At 33.2% G+C, this 25,293-nt stretch overlaps 1 protein-coding gene across 2 annotated transcripts in view; it reads left to right on the top strand.

Moving 5' to 3' along the window:
• Positions 1-25,293, top strand: part of Epb41l5 (erythrocyte membrane protein band 4.1 like 5) — a 113,645-nt gene that overhangs the window by 31,555 nt on the left and 56,797 nt on the right. For both annotated transcript variants that reach the window (XM_026408863.2, XM_026408864.2), the window contains exons 6-16: positions 1,311-1,355; positions 1,550-1,602; positions 5,174-5,294; positions 5,415-5,502; positions 6,768-6,856; positions 9,053-9,122; positions 14,005-14,174; positions 15,647-15,753; positions 17,429-17,456; positions 22,183-22,225; positions 22,622-22,737. In XM_026408863.2, coding sequence (XP_026264648.1) covers positions 1,311-1,355; positions 1,550-1,602; positions 5,174-5,294; positions 5,415-5,502; positions 6,768-6,856; positions 9,053-9,122; positions 14,005-14,174; positions 15,647-15,753; positions 17,429-17,456; positions 22,183-22,225; positions 22,622-22,737 — 930 coding nt within the window. The remainder of the gene's footprint in view (positions 1-1,310; positions 1,356-1,549; positions 1,603-5,173; positions 5,295-5,414; positions 5,503-6,767; positions 6,857-9,052; positions 9,123-14,004; positions 14,175-15,646; positions 15,754-17,428; positions 17,457-22,182; positions 22,226-22,621; positions 22,738-25,293) is intronic.

Below are 25,293 nucleotides of genomic sequence, written 5' to 3' on the forward strand. Positions count from 1 at the left end.
TAAGTGCTCTACTACTGAGCTACATCTGCAGCCCTTTTTTATTTTTTGTTTTGAGACAGGATCTCCCTAAATTGCTTTGAGTTTGTGATCCTCCTGCCTCAGCCTCCTGAGTCATAGGGATTACAGGCCTATATCACAATGCCTGGGTGGCTTCTTTCTTTGCTTATTCATTAAGATGCCATTGATGAATGAAAATGTTAGATCCTGAGTTAGTTTGAATAGTTTTGAACAAACTTTAGGTTATATACACTTCATTTTATTCTGCCTTCTTAATATTGATTTATTGACTCTATTGACTCTATTATACTGTTGTATAAACAGTGAGATTATAGCTATTATTCAGAGTCATGCCCATGTCTGTATCCCTTCAGATATGAGGTGGATATGTTGTCACAGAACCCATTCTTTTTTAAAATTTTTTTATTTTTTGCCAGGGATTGAACTCGGGGGCATTCCACCACTGAGTCACACCTCATCCCTGTTTCGTATTTTATTTAAAAACAGGGCCTCACTGAATTGCTTAGTGCCTCGCCATTGCTGAGGCTGTTTGAACTCCTGCCTTAGCCTCTCCAGCAGCTGGGATTGCAGTGATGTACCACTGTGCCCAGCCTCAGAGCCCATTCTTTTTTTTTTTTTTTTTTTTAAGAGGGGTGGGGGGGAGAGAGAGAATTTTAATATTTATTTTTTTAGTTTTCGGCGGACACAACATCTTTGTGTGTGGTGCTGAGGATCGAACCCGGGCTGCACGCATGCCAGGCGAACACGCTACCGCCTGAGCCACATCCCCAGCCCTCTTTTTGTAACATACATTTTTTTAGTTGTAGTTGGACGCAACACATTTATTTATTTATTTATTTATTTATTTATTTATTTATTTATTTATTTATGTGTCTATCTTATCTATCTATTTATTTATTTATGGTGCTGGAGCTTGAACCCAGTGCTTCACACATGCTGGGCAAGCACTGTATCACTGAGCCACAACCAAGCCTCCAGAGCCCATTCTTTTTTTAACATTTCTTTTTTTTTTTTTTTTTAAAGAGAGAGAGACAGAGACAGAGAATTTTAATATTTATTTTTTAGTTATCGGCAGACACAACATCTTTGTTTGTATGTGGTGCTGAGGATTGAACCCGGGCCGCATGCATACCATGCGAGTGCGCTACTGCTTGAGCCACATCCCCAACCTTTTTAAATATTTTATTGTGGGTAAAATTCTAGAATTAAGAGTGTTCTCAAATTCGGATGGATTTTTTTTTCAGAGTAGTTTGTTACATTTAGTTAAATTTCTGCCTTTTATCTTTTCTTAGGTATTTATTTGTTCTTCAGTTAAAACAAGATATTCTCAGTGGAAAGTAAGTATTAGTTACTTAGTAATAATAACTGTACATTTTTATGAGTAGTCAAACAATGATTTTCAAAATAAGTTTATAATTATGAAAAGGAAATAGTTAACATAATATATGTATTATTTTCTTAAAGTGATGGCTAAAATGAACCTTAAAATGTAGGTTATGAAATTGACAACAAATTTCTATTTTGTTCTTAGATTAGAATGTCCTTTTGATACAGCAGTACAATTGGCAGCTTATAATCTGCAAGGTAAGTAAGCAGTTCCTGTGCTTACTCTTAAGACTAAAGCGTGATTCTTTTTTGTTTTTAGTGAAAGAATTTCAAGAGTATAATCATGTGTAAGAAAAGAATGTTGTTTTTGTTTAAACTTGTCAGTGTCCAACTCTGACTTTTATTTTCATTTGTTTTAGAGGATTATCTTCTTTTTATTTCCTTTCATTTCTTTGCCCCTTTCCATCTATATTGTTGTCAAATAACAGTTACAGTCTGACAGTGTAATAAATATCATGATTGGGACCTAAGCTGTTTTTTTTCCCTCCTTAAAAAGAATGCAGTGATACACGAATAAGTTATTGTTATAGCTGCTAGCTTTGGTGTATTTAGTTTTATTCTTTGTTGTTGATTTCTTTTGGTACTGGAGATTTAACCTAGGGATGCTCTACCACTAAAGCTACATCCCCATCCTCCCCCTTTTAAAAATATTTTTTAGTTGTCAGTGGACCTTTATTTTATTTATTTATATGCGGGTCTGAGAATTGAATTCATTGCCTCACACATGCTAGGCAAGAGCTCTAACACTGAGCCACAACCCCAGCTCCATCCTTATCCGTTTTTATTATCTGAGACCTGGTCTTGCTAGGTTATTGAGGCTAGACTTGAACTTGGGATTCTCTTGCCTCACTGTCCCTCACAGTGGAACATGCTGGAATTACAGGCATGTTCCACTGCATTAGACTCTTTAATCTTAAAAATGAATCCGTGAAGGAATTGTTTAGAGTATACTTAAAGTCTCCTGTTGAGCTGGGCACAGTGGTGCATGCCTGTAATCTGAGCTGCTTGGGAGACTGAGGCAAGAGAATCCAGAATTCAAAGCCAGCCTCAGCCACAGCAAAGTGCTAAGCAACTAAGTCAGTGAGACTCTGTCTGTAAATAAAACACAAAAAGGAGCTGGGATGTGGCTCAGTGGTTGAGTATCCCCAAGTTCAATTCTCGGTATCTACCTCCCCATCCCAAAAAAGCTCCTGATGGTCATTTTATAAAGTATTCTCTTAATTCTAATAAATGAGAATGAAAAGCTTATTTTTGTACCTTGCTACATTGATTAAACAGTACTAAGCTTAAGAAGTCTCTTCTAAAAGGCTGGGATATATAGCTCAGTTGGTGTAGAGTGCTTGCCTCACACGCACAAGGCCCTGGGTTCTATCCCCCAGCACCAGGAAAAAAAAAAAAAAAAGAATTCTTTTTTTTTTTTAAGACATTATTAAAGAATATAAAAAAAAAAATTTAGTCTTTCCCAAGGCGAAAGGAAATACTTTGCTAGCAACATCTTTATACATACTAAAAGAAAAAAAATAGTACTTAATGATGATGATCAAGACTAGTTCTATGCTTTTTTAGTGTTCCGTAGTCCCTAAGATCAGTAGTATTTATTTGCCATTGTGTAGATAATAGTACTAATTTTTTTAATGTCCTATGGTAAACTTAATGTTTGCCCATTTGTGCATTCATTATTGAAGAAAGCACATTTTCCCATTGATTTGGGGATTGGTAATGAAATTTTTGCATTTCAGAAATTTTTCATTAATGTAAATTTTTATTGTCCTGCATCTTTTTACGATTCTACTCTATCTCCAAATTAAAACTAGTGTTCTCAACTACATAATATCAGATAGATGCTGGTTTGGAAATGCTGCTATTAATGATAAGAAAAGTTTAGTTGCCCATTTATTTTTATGCTGCTAGGGGTGGAATCCAAGGCCTTATGCATGCTAGGCAAGTACACTGAGCTACACCCCTCACCCACAAATATTTTATTGAAAGCACACTTATATTTCATTATTTCTATATAAGATTGTTAATTCTAAAAGCTTTGATACACTGTTAAAGCTGTCATTTTCAGAATGTTATACTATTTGTTGCCTCATATATTCTTTTTATATCTCATTCTGTAAGTTTTATGACAACCAGAGTACACGCTTCTTTTTTAAATTTTTTTTAGATACACATGACAGTGTATTTTGACATATACACATGGAATATGGTATGTGCTTCTTGAAAATAGGGTTGAAGAAAACATTTTTTAAAATTTTTTGATTTATTTTTTTGTTATAACTGGACACAATATCTATTTATTTATTTTTATGTGGTGCTGAGGATTGAATCCAGGACCTCTCACAAGTGCTAGGCGAGCACTCTACCACAGAGCCACAATCCCAGCTCCCCTTTTTAATTTTAACATAACTTGAGTCACAGTAGTGATCAGTAAATACATGCCCTGTGTGGAATAGAAACTCAATAGAAAATGAGTGGTTACCATTGTTATTTAATATGTCGAGATACTTCATATATATATATATATAATCTCCACAACTAGACTTAGTAGAATGAAAAAATTTTAACTTTCTAATACAAGTGAAATATTCTTTTAAAAGAACAGGTCAAAAATATAGAAAACTCTGATATGGTATTTTTCTTTTCTCCCCAAACCAACAAGTTCAGAAAAGCACAGATGAGTATGTAAATGTTTATGCACTGCTCTTTTTCTTCTCCCTCTCCCAACTTTATTTTCATTAATTCTGAGTTATTGTTTTTTTTTCCCCTGGTACTGGGGATTGAACTCAAGGGCACTCAGCCACTGAGCCACATCCCCAGCCCTTTTTTGTATTTATTTAGAGACGGGGTCTCACTGAGTTTCTTGGTGCCTCGCTGTTGCTGAGGCTGTCTTTGAACTCGAGATCCTCCTGCTTCAGCCTTCTGACTGCTGGGATTACAGGCATGTGCCACCATGCCCAACCTGTTACTTCTTTAGGATTAATATTTTTACATCCTAAGAACACAGGGACTATACCTTACAATGTTACATGGTATTGTGTTCTGTGACATTACTTTGATTCTTTATAGATACCAGCTAAATGTTTTTTTGAGAATTGCTAATTTACTCATTATCAAGTCAAGATTGTTCTATGTAAGTCTAGAAAGTAATTTTCAAAGCTAAGCATTAGTAGAATAAATAAATAAATTTTAAAAAAGCTAAGCATTAGACTATGAATAAATGAAAAGAAAAATATGCCTGTAATTCCGGTGACTTGGGAAGTTGAGTCAGGAGTTGAGTCAGTCTGAGGCCAGCCTCAGCCACTTGGTGATATCCTGTCTCAAAGGATTGGAGATATAGCTCAGTGGTAAAGTACCCCTTGGTTTAATCCCCAGTATCCCTCCACCATCAACAACAGAAAATCTGAGTGTGGTGGTGTCCGCCTATAATTCTAGTTATTCAAAGGCTAAGGTAGAGAGGATATCAAGTTTGAGGCCAGCCTCAGGTGAGACCTTTAGCAACCTAGCAAGACCTTGACTCACAAAGGACTAGGGATGTAGCTCAGTGGTTAAGTGTCCCTGGGTTCAATCCCTAGTACCAAAAAGAAAGAAAGAAGAAATATGAAGAAAGGAAGAAGAGAGGGAGGGAGGGAGGAAATGTTTGTGTACAGACTGGTAAAAGAATCTAATCTCCCCAACAATTTTTTATAAAACAGATTTTGAAGAAGGATTCTGCAGGAAATTTAATTAGTATTAACACGATGTAATTTTGTGTAACTTATGTTTGTAGCTGAACTCGGTGACTATGATCTTGCTGAACACAGTCCTGAACTTGTCTCTGAGTTCAGGTTTGTGCCCATTCAGACTGAAGAAATGGAACTGGCTATTTTTGAGAAATGGAAAGAATACAGGTACTTGACATTTGATCACACTTTTTTAACATCACCACAATAGTTATTTCATACCAGTTTTCTTCTTTGATAGAGTTTCATTTTATATTATTATTTTAAAAGTTATATTTTAATTTTTAGAGGTCAGACACCAGCACAAGCTGAAACCAATTATCTGAATAAAGCCAAATGGCTAGAAATGTATGGGGTTGACATGCATGTGGTCAAGGTAAGCATTATGTTGTGGTGCCTTTAAAAAAATTTGGTTCCTTTGGAACTTAAGGTGATTATGAATTTTATATATAGGCGAGAGCATGGAGTTTACATATGCTAGCTAGCAAAGGATACTTTTGGATAGAGGTACGATTTTAAAACAAGGTTGAGATTAAATACTGAATGACTGGAATTGCATAGGACAATTCATAAGAAAGAAGAAAAAAATTTAAAAGAAGTATATAGGTGTTTCTAAGCTCTTAATATTTTTAGCTGGGAAAAATTGCTGTTTTTAAGATTTTTAAACCACTTTTTTTTTTTTTTTTACTTCATATTATGCCACTTAATTTCATTACTCAGTAGGCTCTGTTAAAATAATTAAGGAAGTGAAGTTGAAAAATATAGGTTGAGGTGCTGGTGCTATAGTTCAGTGATAGAGCACTTGCCTCACACATATGAGGCACTGGATCCTCAGCACCACATAAAAATAAAGATATCATGACCATCTACAACTAAAAATAAATAAATAAAACAAATTATTTTTTTAAAAGTATATAAAAAAAAGAAAATATAACTTGAGAGGTCTTTGATAAAATATAAACAATAGTGATTTGTGTTATTTCTAGGTAAATTAGCAACATTTCGAAATTTGTCATTTAAGTGGCAGGTAGAATATAGGAGGACCCTGGAAAGAGCTTTCTTCATATTGGGAGTTTAACTACTCACTCTCATTGAAGACATGCCTTACAATTTCGGTAATTGTTTACCCGTGGTTTTGCTTTCTTCAGTTTCATTTATCCATGATCAACCAAGTTCCAAAAATATTACATAGAAATTTTCCCAACTAATAAGATACAGTTTGAGAGAAGAGACCATATAACTTTTATTACAGCATATTAAAATTGTTCCATTATTGTTAACCTCTTATTGTGCTTAATTTATAAATGAAATTTTATAATAAGTATATATGTATTGGAAAAAAGCGTAGCAATTTTAGCACTAGGTACTGTGCGTGATTTTAGGAATCTTCTGGGAACTTCAGAACATAGCCCCTGTGGATAAATGGGATTACTGTGTAGTATTTCAGACACTGTATGTATGCATGGATTTTCCAGAGAATGGATTTGGATATGCTAATTGTTGAAAACATCTTTCATATTAATATTAGCTGTATGGATGTAATTAATATATTCAGCATGAAAATAAAATTGAACAGTTACATGAAAATGTGAAACCTGTTTTAGGCAAATAGAACTAACACATTTTTTCTTGTTAAATTAGGCTAGAGATGGGAATGACTATAGTTTGGGACTGACCCCAACAGGAGTCCTTGTTTTTGAAGGAGACACCAAGATTGGCTTATTTTTTTGGTAAGCAGAGTTACAGTTCACAGATACTTACTGTTTTGTTTTTAATGAGTAAAATTATTTAAATTTTTTTTTTTTTTTTTTTTTTTTTGTAGTGGGAATTGAACCCCGGAACACTTGACCCCTGAGCTATATCCTCAGTCCTTTTGATTTTTTTAAATTTTGAGACAGGGTCTCATTAGGTTACTAAGGATTTTGCTAAATTACCGAGGCTGGCCTTGGTCATGGGATCTTCTTGCCTTAGCCTCTCAGGTCTCTGGGATCACACAGACATGCATCACCATGCCCAGCTAACAAAAACATTTATGTCAGATGAATACATGAAATATAGTTGGAAAATCACGTAGTTCTAAAAAGTTTGTAAATGAAAAGCAACTGTCTTCTTTCATCACCTTTTTTTTTTTTTTTTTTTTGTGGTGCTGAGGATTGGGCCTCTGAGCTACATCCCTAGCCCTTTTTTCTAGCTGTATTCTCTATTAGTTTCAAAGTGTGTCAAAGTATGTTTTAATATTATATATTTTTGTATTTATTTAATGTTTTTCATGGGCACTCCTTCCCTTTATGCTGCTGTATTACTATTTTTATTTTTAAGGGTTTAGTTTGTTTTTTGTTCTGTAGACATACTCTTTACCCTTTCTTATGTAAGAGGGAGGGGAGCTGTTAGTACTTTTACCCCTTCTTTTAAACTTGGTTCATTTTTCTGTGTTCTCACTTTTATCATCCATACTTTACATTTTACTTTTACATCAAGGATAGATTTTATGGATTTTATAACCATTAGTCTTTCAGGTTTTATCTGGTGTTCTAAAAGCTTAAAAATCAGGAAATAGTGTTTACATTATTATGTCACAACTTGTACCATGCTTAGAAGTGTACTGGTGTTATAGACATGAGTCAAAGGTGACTCATGTGTATTGGCCTCTCTGTTATTTGATTTTTTAAAAGAGTTTTTGTAGTTATAGATGAACAGCATGCCTTTATTTATTTTTATGTGGTGCTAAGGATCAAACCCAGTGCAAGCACTCTGCCACTGAGCTACAGCCCCAGCCCTGTTATTTGATTCTTTTTTTAATATTTATGTTTTAGTTGTAGTTGGACATATTACCTTTATTTCATTTATTTAGTTTTATGTGGTGCTGAGGCTCGAACCCAGGGTCTCACAAGTGGGAGGCAAGCGCTCTACTGCTGAGCCACAACACCAGCCTCTTGATTCTTTGATGTTATTGAATTCTTTACGTTAGGCCAGAACAAGGTCTGGGGATGTGGTTTGGTAGCCAAGTATCTGGGATCAATTCCCAGGACCAAAAACAAAAACAAAATAGGCCAGAATAGTTAGCTCACAGCCCTCTACTTAAACTGAAATGTACATTCAGGTCTTCCTTGTAGGGATTTTCTTGAGATTTGAGTGGAACATCTTTACAATCTTACCTTGATGGATGAAGAAGCTGGAGCATTTATCTTTTCAGTCCTTGGTTGTTAATTCTTTGGAATTTGGCTTGCTTTGAAACATGCCTTGTGGCCTGAGGATACTCTAAGGCAGAGAGAAAAAGAGGCCACCTTTTGTGCTTCCTCATAAAGTTGTAAAAATTTAAAGATTAGTCTTTGGGAGTGAGAGTCAAATTTTCTGACATTCACAATTCATAGAAATACAGAGTTAAATGTGGCAAGTGGTTTAGATTTCTGGTACAGGTTGGAGAGATGGAGTTAGAAAGTGGACCATACAGTGAGGTTTAAAAAAAAAACTTAAAAACATGTATATCCTGTTTAAGCACTTTGATTTACAAAATTGCTGTAGAAGACAAAAATTGAAGACCCTGATCAGTAATATTTTCCTACATGACATTTTAAGCTTTATGATATTTCCTGTATCCAATTCCTGTGATATTTCTTTAACACTGAAATAATTTTTTCTGTGCCTGGGGAATCTTTTACACCATAGTTGGGGGTCTGTGAAATACATAAATTTCTTCATTTTCTTTTTTTCCTTTACATTTTTAATCTCTGATGTATATGCAGCATCAATTTTGATAAAGGTATTGTTTTTAAAATATGTATTTTCCTTTTTATTTTAGATTAGACTTTTTTTGATAGGTAGTATAGATTATATTTACCCTTTTAGTATTCAGTTCAGGAGTTAGATGATTAAATACACTTGAAATAAAAACATTTTTTAATCTGGCTGTTTGTCTTATATTTTAGGCCCAAGATAACCAGAATGGATTTTAAGAAGAATAAAATAACCTTAGTGGTTGTAGAAGATGATGATCAGGTAGGAATTTTGTTGTATTAACTGCTTAACAATGTTATAGTAATTAATATCTATTTTATTATTATTATTTTTTTTTGTTGCCAGGGATTGAACCCCGGGGGTCTTTACCACTGAACCACACACCTTATTTTTTTGAGACAGGATCTTGCTTGGGTTCTTGCTAAGACTCTTGCTAAATTGCTGAAGCTGGCTTTGAATTTGTGATCCTCTTGTCTTAGTCTTCCAAGGATTCTAGATGCATGACCTTGGCAACATATCTTTATAAGGGGGGATACCAATCACAACGTGTTTCATTGTTTTACACAGTCATAGAAAAAACTTTGTATAAAAAAGTTCCTGATTTAGGTCATACCATTTTAAAAATTTGGGCTGGGATTGTGGCTCAGCGGTAGAGTGGTTGTCTAGCACAGGCAGGACCCTGGTTCGATTTTCAGCACCACATAAAAATAAAGGCATTGTGTTGTGTCCATCTATATCTAAAATATATGTATTTTATATATAATATAAAATATAAAATTTTATATAATATAAAATATATAGATAGATAGATAGATTTCTGCTATTAAGATTAAAGATAATATAATTAATATAATTAAAGTTTGTTCTTTGTTTCTTCATTTATAATATAAATGAGGTATGCAAAAATATAAATTTAAGCAACCATATCCCCTTCATATCTGATTAAAAAAATTAAAAGATCTACCTAATAATATTCTTCAGGATTTTATCAGTAAAATGTAGATCCTAATCAGTTCAAACATAGATGCATCTCAGATGCATTATGCTAAGTAAAAGAAGTCATATTAAAAAAAAGATTAAGTACTGTTGGGGATACTATAATCTCAGCTGCTTAGGAGGATGAGACAGGATAGTCTAAGTCCCAGGCCAGCTTAGACAACTTATTAAAGACCCTGTCTCAAAATAAAAGAATAGAGCTCAATTGTAGAGTGCTTGCCCAGCACATACAAGGCCCTGGGTTTCATCTCCAGTACTGCAAAAAGTTAAAAACATTATATACTATATGATTTTATTTATGACAGTCTGGGAAGGTCAAGCTTGTAGGAATGGAAAATAGGTCATTGATTACTTGGGATTAAAGGTTGAGAAAGGGGTTGACTACCAAAGATCAGAAGTCTGAGGGATATATTTGGTGGTTGAGGGAACTATTCTATAGCTTTATTTTGCTGTTGGTTATACAACTGTATATTTGTCAAGACTCACAGAATTGTACATCTAAAATTATATGTAAATTAACAAGATATATGAAAAGATACAGATGTAAGCACACTGTGTAAAATGCTAATAGTTGTTGACAGTACATGATATCTCTATGGGTATTCAATTTTTGTATATGTTTGAACATTTTTATGATTAAATGTTGGAGAGATTTTAAGATTTTGTTATGATTTTTCTCTCCTTTCCTAGGTAAATTGTACTTCTTCCATTTAAAATGGTTCCTGTGGGGCTAGAGTTGTGGCTCAGTGGTTGATCGTTTGCCTGGCATGTGTGAGGCCCTAGGTTTGATCCTCAGCACCACATATAAATAAATAAATAAATAAATGAGATCCATTGGCAACTAAAAAATATTAAAAATCAAATACTTCCTATATATTTTTATCATATTTAGACATATATTCACGTTTCCAGTATGTTTATAATTTATGATTTGTTTATTCCTCCTGATTATTATTAGTAATATATTTTGGATGTACCATTGTAAAGTAGGTGAAAGTACAAGGATGGGAGTTTTACCAAAACTTTGCCATTCTTGAATTTTTAAAAGAAATTTCACTTATGATAATGGAATATTACTGTTTTAAACTTGATCTTTTAGTAGTTAATATTTGGTCATACTTATATTTCTTTTTTTTGGTCAGCATTTTCTGTTCATTTCTTTTCCTATTTTTCCCCACAAAGGTGCAATATGAAAATGTCATAAATTTCAACATAAATGTTAATAAGTAGAAAGCCAAGATCAGGTGGTATTCTGTATCATGGTAATAATTTACAGATGATTTTCTGTGCTTATTACATAACTAAATATGTTAACTGGAAAAATGGTTAAGACTGTAGCAATTATTTAAAGTTACTACTATATAACTTGGAGTATGGTTTTTTGTCAAATTTTTAATAACGATACTTCACTGGTCACATCTCTCTAATAAGAGCACAAACACCCATGTTGGCAAACAGTCTTTGAGTTTATCATCTGGTCAACATTAATAAATGCTGGGGATGTGGCTCAAGCGGTAGCGTGCTTGCCTGACATGCGTGCGGCCCAGGTTCGATCCTCAGCACCACATACAAACAAAGATGTTGTGTCCGCCAAAAACTAAAAAATAAATATTAAAAAATTCTCTCTCTCTCTTTAAAAAAAAACATTAATAAAATAAAAGAAGCAGTGGTTTGTTAGAAGCCTGTTATGGTTGTGTTGATTGCTGGTGCTTAATGGGAAGTACTGCTTTTCACTTGGTACGTTTTGGTAGTCTGTTTTGACTGTACAGTTATCCATCTATGAATAAAGGTGATGAGTGCTTATGGTCCTGGCACAGTGTGAGATTTTTTACTTAACAGGATGAATGAAAAAATGTTTATATTCTCCAGCAGATTTGAATGGAGTGGGAGGGAGAAATAAGTAGAGAAGCAATTGCAACAGTTTGGTAAGATAGGAGTGCATAATCTTTGCAAGTGTGCATAGATAATATGGTCATGTGTTCTCATTTTTGTGCACAAAAATGCTATTTAGTGAAGAGAAATAGTAATTGACATGGGAAGCACTTCATGATATAGTAAGTGAATTTTTGGTACATTAATATTTTTATGCCTGGAATTTTTTAAAATGGTAATACTTTGTGTAGAGAAATTTACATGAACTTCAAGTGGGTGGGTATGTTATTGCAAGTCGATTTCAGCTTTGGATGATTTAGATTTTTCTTCATGGTAATGGGGATTGAACTCAGGGATTCTTTGTCAGGTATAGCATACAAGTATCTTCTCTTTAACTTTCTTTTCCTTCTTTTTAAAGTATCTTTTGGGTGAACAGAACTTTATCAATGTAATACAGCTCATAATTTATTTTCCTTTGTGGTTGGTTGGCATTTTTGTGTCTTAGAATTTAAGAATATTTTAATATTTTCCTATAACAAGATGATAAAGAAATTGGCATTGAAAAATAGTTTTAAGTGAGAAAACAGTTTAAATTATAAAATATTTCAAGCAAATTGAAAAATACAAAAATTATAATACCCATTTTTCTCGGGATCTAGGATTATAGCATTTTGATTAAGATCTCTTTTACAAATAGATAAGTAAAGATATATCTGGGTGCAGAGGTACATTGCCTTTAATCCCGGTAATTCAGGAAGTGGAGGTAGGAGGATTGCAAGTTTGAGGCCAGCCTGGACAACTTAGCAAGACCCTGTCTTAAAACAAAAATGGCTGGGAATGTAGTTCGAGAGTGGAGTGCCTCTGGTTTTAATCCACAGTACCGAAAATGAAAAAAGAAAAATTTACATAAACATAAATATACTTACAGCTTGCTTATTTTATTTAAACACTCTGACTGTGTAGATTTAGTTTATTCATTTTAACTAATATACAGTGTTCTGTAATATGAATAAATAATGTTACATTAATCCTTTATCTTTCTGTATAGTTTTAAAATTTTGCCATTATTTACATGATCATTTCTTTATAGTTTTGGACATTGTGGATTTGTGCCAGTGTTTAATTATAGAATCATTTTTCCTAGAGACACAGTATTACTTTGTTGTTAAAATTATAGCTTCTGGAGCAACACTGACTAGATTCAAATTCTAGTTTCCTTTCCTATTTCCTTATATGAAATGAGTCTAATGATATTATTCCTTATTCATGTGAAATCCATAAAAAAAAGTCTGTAAATGTTAGCTATTATAATTTGACTCCTGGGACTATGGTTAGTAGGACAAAAAATGTGAGCCTTTTTAGGGCTATTGACACATTGCCAGATCATATATAGTGCTTTAAATTGTTTTTGTTTGTGATGCTTGGGATCAAATCTAGGGCCCCACACATGACAAGCAAACACTCTACCACCGGGCTTTATACCCAGCTCCTACATTATGATTACCACAAAGAATGGTAGGTGAATTTTGTTTCTCTGACAAATGAGAGTATATAAGTGGAGGGGTTACTCCTAGGAATAATTTTTTTAAAATATTTATTTTTTTGTTGTAGTTGGACATAATACCTTGATTTTATTTATTTATTTTTATGTGGTGCTGAGGATCAAACCCAGGGCCTTGAACATGCGAGGTGAGCGCTCTACCATTGAGCCACAACCCCAGTCCTCCTAGGAATAATTTTATACTAGCTTAGAAAATAGTTTGACTTTTAACTGTGTGTGTGTGTGTGTGTGTGTGTGTGTGTAATAGCTGTAAATAATAAGTTTCTGGCTGGGGTGTAGCTCATGATAGAATTCTTGTCTGGCATATATGAGGCTCTTGGTTCAGTCCCCAGCACTGTCAAAAGAGAGAAAAGTGAATTTCAGGGAATAAACTAGATACTTTATTGCTTCTTTTTTGGTATTGCTGTTATTGTTATTTGTGTCACAGAAATGGGAGACAGGACTATTTGACCTAATGATCACCTTTTTTTTTTTTTTTTTTTTTGTACTAGAGATTGATCCCAGAGATGATTAATATTGAGCTGTGTCCTCAGCCCTTTTTATGTTTCATTTTTGAGACAGAGCCTTGCTGAGTTGTTAGGGCCTTGCTAAGTTGCTGAGACTGGCTTTAAACTTGAAATCCTCCTGCCTCAGCCTCCAGAATCGCTTGGATTTCAGGTATGTACCACCATGTCCAGCTTAATAATCACCTCTTTTTATATTCTTTCTTTCTAGGGCAAAGAGCAGGAACATACATTTGTTTTTAGACTGGATCATCCAAAAGCATGCAAACATTTATGGAAATGTGCTGTGGAACATCATGCCTTCTTCCGCCTCCGAGGCCCTGTCCAAAAAAGTTCTCATCGCTCGGGATTTATTCGACTAGGATCACGTTTTAGATATAGGTCAAGTTTAATTGCTGTTTTCTTTAACATCTATCATCCATTTAAAAAAAATTTAGTAATAGATGAATACAATACCTTTAATTTTATTTATTTTATGTGGTGCTTAGGCTCCAACACAGTGCCTCACACATGCTAGGCAGGCGCTCTACTACTGAGCCACAACCCCAGCCCTCTATCATCCATTTTTTCATCCAAGCCCAGAATATTAGGCCAACCCTCTCCTTTAACAAATGTGGAAACTAAGGCATGGAGAAATAAAGTGGTTTGCCAAATCTTTCCATTGGCTAAAATAAAAAAGAAAATGTATTATTGGTTATGATTTCTTAAATAGATAGAAAATCAGAGTAACTTATGGATTTTATAATCCCTTTTGACCTTTATTTATTATAATAAATAACCCTCTTAAAATTGATTCAATAAGTGTTTTGTGGTTTCTCTGTTCAACAGCTATATGCCATATTGAAAAAAGATTTCACACTGAAGGGGGGTATTAATTTGAATAATATTTCTGTCCTCTATAAACCTGAAATTCTGGGGCTGGGGTTGTGGCTTAGTGGTGAAGCCCTCGCCTAGCATGGCAAGGCCCTGGGTTTAATCCTCAGCACAACATACATACATACATACATACATACATACATACATAAATTAATGTATTAAAAAACTAATAAAAAATAAATAAAAGTAAACCTGAAATTCCATTACTCTTACAGACCCCTTGTGTGTTTATCGTGAGTTAGAAATATTTTGGTTTACATTACATTAGATTATTAGTTTCTTTGTTTTTTTTAAATATCTTTTTAGTTATACATGGACACAATATCTTTATTTTGTTTATTTATTTTTATGTGGTACTGAGGATCGAACTCAGGGTCTCTCATGTGCAAGGCGAGCGCTCTACCACTGAGCCGCAACCTCAGCCCCTCTTTGGTTTTTAACATGCTATGTGAATCAATATGATTTGAAGGAAGAATGGATAGTACCAGTAGTCAACCATGGGGAATTTATTTAACAGAGTGGGAAGGCATTTTCTTAACAGAATTTAAGTGCAAATCAAAGAAGCAGGTAATATTTTTAAAAATGTTTCTGGAAAATTAATTCTGAAAAGTATATCACAATTAACAAAAAGTAAGTGAAAATCTTATTAATTATACACTTTGAGGTATTTGGCTAGGAAGAGATTCCAAACTCTGTAAGAGCATAGACATTCTGAAGTAGTTTTTTTTATGTTTTTAGATAATATTTATACTTGAGGAGAAAAAAACAGTATAATTAATCTGTTACATATTCTCAAAAGCCTAAAGAGTGAAAGATGATGTGGTTAAGAGGGAAATCAAAACTAATAGTAGTAGTTCCTTCAGGATGATGATCAGGATACTTCTTTTAAGGAGAATCTGAATGTAGACTTTCTCGTATTTATTAAGATTGTAGGCCTTAAATTCTTATTTTTGTTGATGTGCCTTTATTTATTTTAGTGGGAAAACTGAGTACCAGACCACAAAAACCAGTAAAGCAAGAAGATCGACGTCCTTTGAAAGAAGGCCTAGCAAACGATATTCTCGACGAACATTGCCTATGAAAGGTGAAGTGCAACCCGGTTTCAAAGGACTGTTCTTTCTTGATAATAAGTCATATTCTGGTATTGTTTACTTGGGAGGGAAACCCTGACTCTTTTTAGGGCTATTCTAACCCACTGAAGTACTCTTTTAGTGCAATAAGTTTCATAAGCTTACATGGGGGAAATTGCCTATACCTATAGCTGAGATTAAACTTGATATTAATTCCAATTCAGCTGATATTTCTGAGATTGTGTTCAGTTTAAGTTATTTTATATTGTATTGTAATATTACTAAAATTCTGTTAAATACAGTTTTTAATTTTAAAATATCATTTGTAGATATTTCCAAATTCATAAATGTTATTTGCTGTTTGCTAAGTTGCACTTATAGAAGTAAAAGCATGGTTTACTCTGATAAATAAAGCTTGTATTTTGTTTTCAATTCTGAATTTGTTAAAATACAGGTTGAATTTTAATTATGTCCAATGTCAGGGTCTTTACTAATTGACCCAGACACTGCCATGATGTGATATTTGGGAGTATTAATTTAAAAAAATAATAATTTAAAAAATTTATTCTTTTTAGATATACATGACAGAGTGTATTTTGTTGTATTACACATACATGAAGTATAACTTATTCTAATTAGGGTTCCATTCTTGTGGTTGTACATGGTGTGGGGTTTCACTAGTTGTGTATTTGTATATATACTTAATAAGAAAATTATATCTGATTTATTCTACTGTCTTTCCTGTTCCCATCCCACTCTCTTCCCTTCATTCCCCTTTGTCTAATCCTTTTTCTTTGGCCCCCCTTACTGTGTGTGAGCATCCACATATCAGAACATTTGGCCTTTGGTTTTTTGGGATTGGCTTATTTCATTTAGCATGCCATAACTTATTCATTCATTTGTTGAAGGGCACCTTGGTTGATTTCATGGCTTACCTATTATGAATTGAGTTGCTATAAACATTGATGTGGCTGTGTCACTGAAGTATACTGATGTTAAGTCCTTTGGCTATATACTGAGGAATGGGATAGCTGGGAATGGTTCCATTCCAAGTTTTCTGAAGAATTTCTTGGCAATATTAATTTAAAAAAAAAACAAACTGATTTATATCCATAATTGTTGGTGTGACTATAAATCAATAGTATATGACTAGAAATGAAACCATTTCAGTTGGCAGTAATTTAAAATCCTCAAGTAACCTCTTGGTTTCCTCTCTGAGGTTCAAAATCAGCTCACTCTATGAGACTTGCAGATGATTTTTTTTTAAAGTTATATATACTTATTGCTTTATTTAAAAAATGGGAATAATTGCCAGGCACAGTGGTGCACGCCTGTAATCCCATAGGCTTATGAGGCTGAGACAGGAGAATGACGAGTTCAAAGCCAGTCTCAGCAAAGTGAGGCACTAAGCAACTCGGTGAGACCTTGCCTCTAAATAAAATACAAAATAAGGCTAGGAATGGGGCTCAGTGGTCAGGTCCCCTGAGTTCAATCCCCTGTACCAAAAAAAAGAAAAAGAAGTAATTGCCACTTTGACTTTACTAGTATTAATTCCAGAACACTTTTTGTATGAAGTTTTGAAAACTGTTAACAAGTCAAATGTTATAAGTCAAAGTTCTATTTTGAATAATGAAGCAATTTACTTTGTAAGATTGAACTAATGAGATATTTTCTTTTTTCTTCTGACAGCAAGTACAGCAAAATCTGAAGAATTCAGGTGAGTAATGTTTTACTACTTAGAAATTGATATATAATGTTTTGGTAATTTAGTTTGTTACTGTTTTTTAGTTTTCGGTGGTCACAACATCTTTATTTTTATGTGGTGCTGAGGATAGAACCCAGCGCCCTTCGCATGCCAGGCAAGCGAGTTACTGCTTGAGCCACATCCCCACCCAGCCCACTGTTATTAAGCTTTTGTTGAAGACTTTTTGAAGTGTCAGAGTTGTCCATAGGCATTGGGGGAAGGAGTAGGGAACATATAAAACGATAATGCCAGATAAAATTGATATGAAGAAAAATAAACAAGTTTAAAGAAATAGAGCTGGGAGTAGGTATGCTTTTTTTAATGAGAAAATGACATTTGTTATTGGCAAGTCACTGAGGATTTAAAGATAGACTATTTTTATATGCAAGGAGCTCAAAGAACAAAGGTTGATTTGCAAATATTTTTACATGCAAGGAGCTCAAAGAACAAAGGTTGATTTGCAAATAAAGCAATTTTATTGTTAGGATGGATTCCACTTGATTATATAATCCTTTCTTTTACATTGCTGAATTTGGATTGCTAATATTTTGTTGATCCATGTGTCTACATTCATCAGAGATCATCTGAACTTTGTTAATTTTAATTGTGTATATTATAGTATATATTCTCATAGAATGCTTTTCAAAACTGATTATTTACTTGAAAATTCTGGAATACCCGTTGAAAGAGTCATAGTGAGACCATATCCACAAATCTAGGTTCTTTTTGAATTTATACTAGAACTTCTCCAAAAGAAGTTGGTTGGTTTTGTGTTCTTGAGCGCGGTCAGTCTCACCTTGAATTTTTATGTTCAGTTTTTTTCACCTGGAAAGCTATTAAAACCAGGCTGTGATGACCAATTCATTATAAAAGCACTCTGCTTGTTCGAGCAAGGACTCTTATGGAGTTTCTTCAGCTGCTAGGCTGTTGAAACTAAATAAATAAATAGAGCCAGGAGGAAGCAGGGAATTCTGTTGTAAGAATTTATTTATGTAACAAGAAAACAAAACAGAATTTGTGCCTTTTCTGGACTATACACTTCTCTTTCCTTAAAGTTATTTACAAATAGCACTTTTAATAAAAAGGGGGAAAGAGATTAGAGGTGTTTTGCATTTTTTAAAACACATTTGTTTAATGAACTGTCTCTTAAAAGGAAGACTGGGACAGAATATTAAAGAATATCTAGTGAAGTTAGTAGAAATGTAAACATAGTATTTAAGCAGTCATATTATGTAGAAAACTTAAGGCTTTTATTTGCAAAATAAGAGATTTTCCCCAAAAGATGTTCTGAAATATACATTTTTCAACAAAAAGTGAGCATCTTTTCTATAATTAAAATTATAGTCTTTTCTATAATTAAAATTAATTTAAATGTTAAATTATTGCTAAATATTATTTCTTCATTAATGATGTTTTTAGCACTGGGAACAACAGAAATGGGATATTTGAGTGATTATGATACTCTCATTATTTTTTTTCAGTAGAGTTCTAGAAATAAGAGGGAGGCCCGACACTCTTGAAGGTTGTTTAGCACCACTCATCACAGTGCTTGAGAGGATCTGAGCTTGCGCTTGCATGCATGCCCTTTCACTCCTGCCCTTGCTGTTCTGTTTGCATGAACAGTTTTGCTCCAGTGAACCATGGAAAACAATAGCTTTTGAAAGAGCACAACTATTTGACCTAAAATATTTCTTCACCTTGTACTCTGCAGTTTTATCTAAATTGGCTGATATTGGTAATTTTCCTTATCCTATTCCTAACTACTCACTTGTGTGTCTTAACTAATATTAAATATATTTAGAAGAGGTGACATTTTAAAGGACATTTTACATTTTGTTTATTAGTACTTTTGCTTCCCTTTTACTATTCCCTCCCTCCTTGTAATCCTTTAATAAGGGTAGCTAAGACTAGGTATAATAAGTAATTCTTTAATATTCCTAAAAGTAAAATAACCTATATAAATAAGAGAAAGTCATGCTTTCTACATTCCATATTATTTAGAAATAGGAAGATATGATTCAGTTAACATCACTTATTATAAGTACTATTTTCTCATGTTATTCATCTTTATTGCTTACTGAAGTTATTCCCAGTTAAAGGAAAACTTCATAGAGGAACAAAGGGACCTCAGTTAGTAGTGAACTAACTCTTTACTAAGAAGACTGGATAAGATTTCATTAATGTTTGGGATCATGAATTACTTAAACTAGCATAATGTATTCTGTAAACAACATGGTTTGTACTTATGCCTGGTAACTATATTCTTTATACAATTGCCTTGGCAATGTTATCTACACTAAACAGTTTCTTTTTAATAATGTTTTAATTTTATTCAACAATATTAAAACACAAAATGAATAATTTTATGATGTAGAAAAATTAGATCCTTTGTTCCATTACACAAATTAAATACTATATATATTTAAAATTCAATCAAGTCATTTTGAATAAAACAAGATGTTTTGCAAAACCTATTAAGATGGTGTTAATGGCAAAACATAAATTTCATCACCTATTACGTAGACTAATGGGCTGATTCTGCACAAATTTCATAAAACTGAATACTTCAAATAGTATGAATAAAAACAATAATAAACTTTTGACTAATAAATTAGATGGGGAGGAGAAACGAATTAGGCTTTCTTAAGAGATTTTTTTTAAAAAAACTAAGCTGTTTTATAATCTGTGAAGACAAAGAATTGAGAAGCTGGATGACTTTAAAGTAAAGAAATTAGGACAATGAAATGCTAATTACTGGGCTGGCTTTGTGGCAGAGCACTTGCCTAGCATGTCTGAGGCACTGGGTTCGATTCTCAGCACCACATATAAATAAATGAACAAAATAGTTGTTTATTAATAATTGAGAAAAAGAAAAGCTAATTACTCTGATTTGATTAGGGTACCATGTATGCCTATGTTAGAAGTAGGATTATTATTGGTATGTGTGTATTTTGCTTAGGATTTAACTCGGGGCCTTGTACATACTAGGCAAACCTTTACTACCAAGCCCCATCTCAAGCCCCAATACTTTGGGTTTGATCATAAATATCAGTAATGCAAATTCTGGTAATTCAACTTGAAATTAAAGTGTAGTTTAGTAAAAAAATAAGATATAAATAGGTTCATTTCTGAGTTTTTTCTTTTTTAATTTATTCCCTACATGACAATAGTGGAGTGTGATACATTCATAATTATCCATTTACAGCATAATTTTTTGTATATAAAGTATGTTCAAGCCAAATTATGCCATTATTCATGAGCTCTCTTACTTTTTTTTGCATACAATTCTTAATACACCTTTATACCACAATTTATCATATCTCTGTATGTAAGGTATGTTGACACCAAATTCACAGCTTTATACATGTATTTTATATAATTATCATTCCTCATTACCTAGTCTTTTAGCAAGCTTTTATCTTGAGTTCCTTCTTAATTGGCTGGGTTTTATATTTAGGCAATTTTGGATTTTCTCTCACCCTCTAAGAAGGTGTTTTTGAATGCTGTATTCATGTGATTTTTTTTCCCCATTTGAGATTTGCATATTTTCCATTATTAAAATGATGTCTTGGTTAGGTAAATTTCTTGAGTATTGCTATGGAGGAATTTATGCCAACCTGACACTAGAATTTAATTTGCCTTTAAATCCCTTTTGGATACATGAAGTTTTCTTATTGTTGAAGGTGTAATTTTACAGTGGATATGATTATTATTTTCCTGGAACACATTGGTCTCATTAAATATGTAGATTATTTTCTCATTTTCAAGGAATGTCCTTTTTATAACTTTGAATGTGTTTTCTTTTTTATTGAATTCTTCACAGATACTAATTGTTAGAATGTCTGAAGTCAGCGACTTTTTTTTTTAATGTTGTGGTAATAGCACATCCTTATGTTGAATGTTTTGTTTTTTCTGTAGTTTCTGTTTATTTTGTCATTACTGGTTGAGGTTTAAAGATATTTTTTTGTGAGGGCAAGGAATGAGTACAGACTAAACTAAAAATTTTAGAACATTTATAAATCATTTAAAGAGGTGTATATACACAAAAGTTTTTGACTTTAACCCATTGTGTTCCATTGTTCCATGTATTAGACAACAATTTTATAGGACATCTTTAAAATTGCTTAATTTAAGTTTTTATAGGTGTCATGTATAGGACAATGGGCTATAATAGGTTAAGTTTATACTAAGGCCTTGAGAGTTATACAAGCTGAGCTGTTTACTGGAAAATATTGAGCTGGTATGAATATACAAAAGAAGTGACAAATAAGCTTATATGGCTATTTTTGCTGGTTGCTTTGAATGTAAGGAGTCATTTGTGGTATTCTCTTTGTTTTGCCATCTTTGTCTAATCAGTAAACAGGATTAATAGTAAGTAAATGTGTCTAAAAAACACTTGAATTATAATATATATGGAAGGATCAATTGAGCAGCCTATATAGAAAAGCAAGTGTTTGCCTGTAAATGTTTTCTGGCCATCTGACATTCTTAATTTTAGATACCAGCAGTAGATTTTTTTAAAGGCAAGCACTCTATCAACTGAACTGTATCCCCATCCTGATTTTTTTTTTTTATTATTTGAACCAGAACATTGATGTCTTAGGCTCTCCTTTCATTAATATATATGTATAATCTTAGAAAATAAAGCCCTAGAATTTTAAGTATAGTTTTTTAAATAGATTTTTTTCTCCCATTACAGTGTTCACAATAATGTTTCTACCCAGAGTAATGATTCCCAACAGGTAAGACAATATTAAGTTTCTAAAATATTAGAACAGTTTACTTAAGTAAATTATAGTATTATTAACTGGATTTTTATAGTGTACAACTGTGTGCAAGTTTTGTGCATTTTCTTGTCCTTGTCTCTTAAGTAGCTCAGTAATGTCTATCCCCCTGTTATTTTGCTCTTAAGATATTGTAAATAAAACAGATGACCTATAAAACATTTTGTCGCTATAAGTCCTAGAGAATGAATAAAATATTAGTATTCAGTTAAATTATTATCTCTCTAAGGTAGTATATAATATCCAACCATTTGCTTATATTGCATTTATTTGCACTCTATATATAGTATTCTGTTTTAGTATTCTATTTATTGATGCAGAAAAATAAATTATTTTTATAATTTTTGTCCAAAGACTTGGGGTCTAAGATCTACTGCGTCTGTGATTCCTTCCACATCCTCTGGTCCCGTGCTGGTGGAGATAGAAAATCTTCCAAAGAATTCTGGAACAGATCAGCATGACAAGAAATGGTTTGTTAAATCCTTAATCAAAATTGTTGCTTGTTTAATTGTATTCTCAATTTTAAGGTTTGTGAGTATGACTGAAAGCAAATTATTCATATTTGTGCGCTGAAAAAAGTATCATATTGAGCAATCATATAAATGGGGAAAATATGTATATGGGTAAAGAAGGGAGCAGTTGTCTCAAGAACATAAGATGACTGTCTTTGTTTTGATTAGCATGATCTGGGAATGATGGGTGGTTTTCTGTTGAAAGACTTCTTGCTAGTCAGTAGAAACCTTTCCCAGATCCATAAAGAAAATATTTGTTATTCCATACAACATGCTATTTCTACTTAGGATATGTTTTCTTCATTAAAAACTGAACATAAAGCCAAAGAGAAATATGATTTAAAGTGTAATAAAATAAAACATTAGTATTTCATTTTTTGGAAATGAGAAGGAATCTGTCAAAAGTAAGGATATTTTGTTCATTTACATTTCCAGATTAATATTAAGTACACAAATATGGATACTTTGTGGTTTGTTGGAGTTAATCAGTTGGGTTTACTCTTTAGCTGGATAAATGGGGCTTGGGAAGGCGGGTCACTTTGGGAATTATTTGATTGAGTGGTCATGTTGGTTGTATCATCTATTCACGTTTCGTGTTTAATAGTTGAACTTTGATAATTCATAGGATTTTTCTCTTTTGCTCTTAGTTTTCTTAGTACCTGAAATCTAATGAGTTTCTGTGGTGATCTCAAGGTTTTGGTCCGCTTTCTGTGCAAGCAGTTCTTCCTTCATGGTGGTGGGTCAACAGTGTTTGGTGATTATTTTCTGTCTTTGCTATTTAATTTTCCCCTTTATGGTCATTTTGGCTTCACTAACTGCAGGATACTTTCCTCTTGATGGTTGGGCATATTTTTACTTTGGTTCCAAATAACTTTGCAATTAAGATTGAAAGAATTTTTCATTTGTATAAAAATTTTCTTTTAACTTGGGAATATGGTAGAGGTATTTTGTGTGCAAGTAGGCACATACTTAAAAGTAAAGAAGGAAGCCTGTAAATGTTGAATTTTAGTTTTTATTTTTTTTAAGCCATTAAGAAAAGTTTCATTAATTTCTTTATACTTTCTTACTGTTATTTACCATTAAGTCCTGTTGGCAAGGAAAATAGTATTGAGACTTCAGCTGTGAAAGAACCATCTTAATAAGTGCTTACCTTCTATATTAATATGGAAGGAGAATCTGGTTACTTTGTAACCTGTGTAACACAGAATCAATAGTTTTCCATTTTAATGGGTACACATTTAAATTTGTTTGATTTGTTAGGCACTACCCGTTCCTTTGATGTAGCCCCTAGAAAGAGTATTGATTTTGTGTGAGTTTCCAGAAAAATGAAAAATTTGGAGATTCGTGGCTTCCTTCCTTAATCTGCTTGTACTGAGATTCCTTTGCTGAAATGAAGTAAAGTAGTGATCATTAATACCCATTGAGCCTCTGTGTGTCAGCAGTGCATGGAACTGAATATAGAGCTCATACAGACATGTCTTAGAGCTAATAGATTCTCCAACCTTAATTTAAAATGCATGCTGCATTTCATTCTTTGTTTCTGCATATTTTTAACCAATTTAATCTATTCTAAAAGAATAAAAGAGTCCTCCTTTAGAAAGTATTAATAAAACTTGGAAATTCTCCATGGGTTTGAAAAGTTGGTCAGAATAATGGAGCATATTAGTTTTTGTTGTTTTTGGTATTGAGGTTTGAACCCAGAGACACTCCACCACTGAGATACATTCCCAACCCCCCCTTTTTTAATATTTTTTTTTTAGTTGGACATAATACCTTTGCTTTTATTTATTTATTTTTATGTGGTGCTGAGGATCGAACCCAGGGCCTCACACACACAGTACCGCTGATCCAAAACCCCAGCCCCCCCTTTTTTATATACATATATTTTAGTTTTATATGGACACAATATCTTTATTTTTATGTGGGTGCTGAGGATTGAACCAAGTGCCTCACACACTTGAGGCAAGCACTCTACCACTGAGCCCCAGCACCATCCCTAACCCTTTTTATTTTGAGACTTATTAAGTTACCAAGGCTGGCCTTGAACTTAAATTCCTCCTGCTTTAGCCTCCAAAGTCTCAGGGATTACGGGCATATACCACCATGCTAGGCTCATGAGCACCTTATTTTTGGCAGATAACTTTTAGTCAACTTAATCTAGTTCCTTTTCTTATCTTCAGCTTTTTCTTTTCTTTTTGGTATAGGAAATTGAACCCAGGGGCACTCAATCACTGAGCAACATCCCGGGCCTTTTTTGTATTTTGTTTAGAGATAGGGTCTTACTGAGTTGTTTAGGTCCTTTCTAAATTGATGAGGCTGACTTTGAACTCACAGACCTCCTGTCTCAGCCCCCACAGCAGCTGGGAGTATAGGTATGCACCACCACGCCCAGCTATGAATTCAGCTTTTTCTTGCTGATATATTTTAAATGACCCATTAATTGGGCCAAAGCTTTGATGTATCAGTAATTTAGAATTTATCAAATAGTATGTCAAATTTTGAGAAATAATCCAT

This window comes from Urocitellus parryii, chromosome 1 (genome assembly GCF_045843805.1).
Source record: "Urocitellus parryii isolate mUroPar1 chromosome 1, mUroPar1.hap1, whole genome shotgun sequence".
NCBI lineage: Eukaryota > Metazoa > Chordata > Mammalia > Rodentia > Sciuridae > Urocitellus > Urocitellus parryii.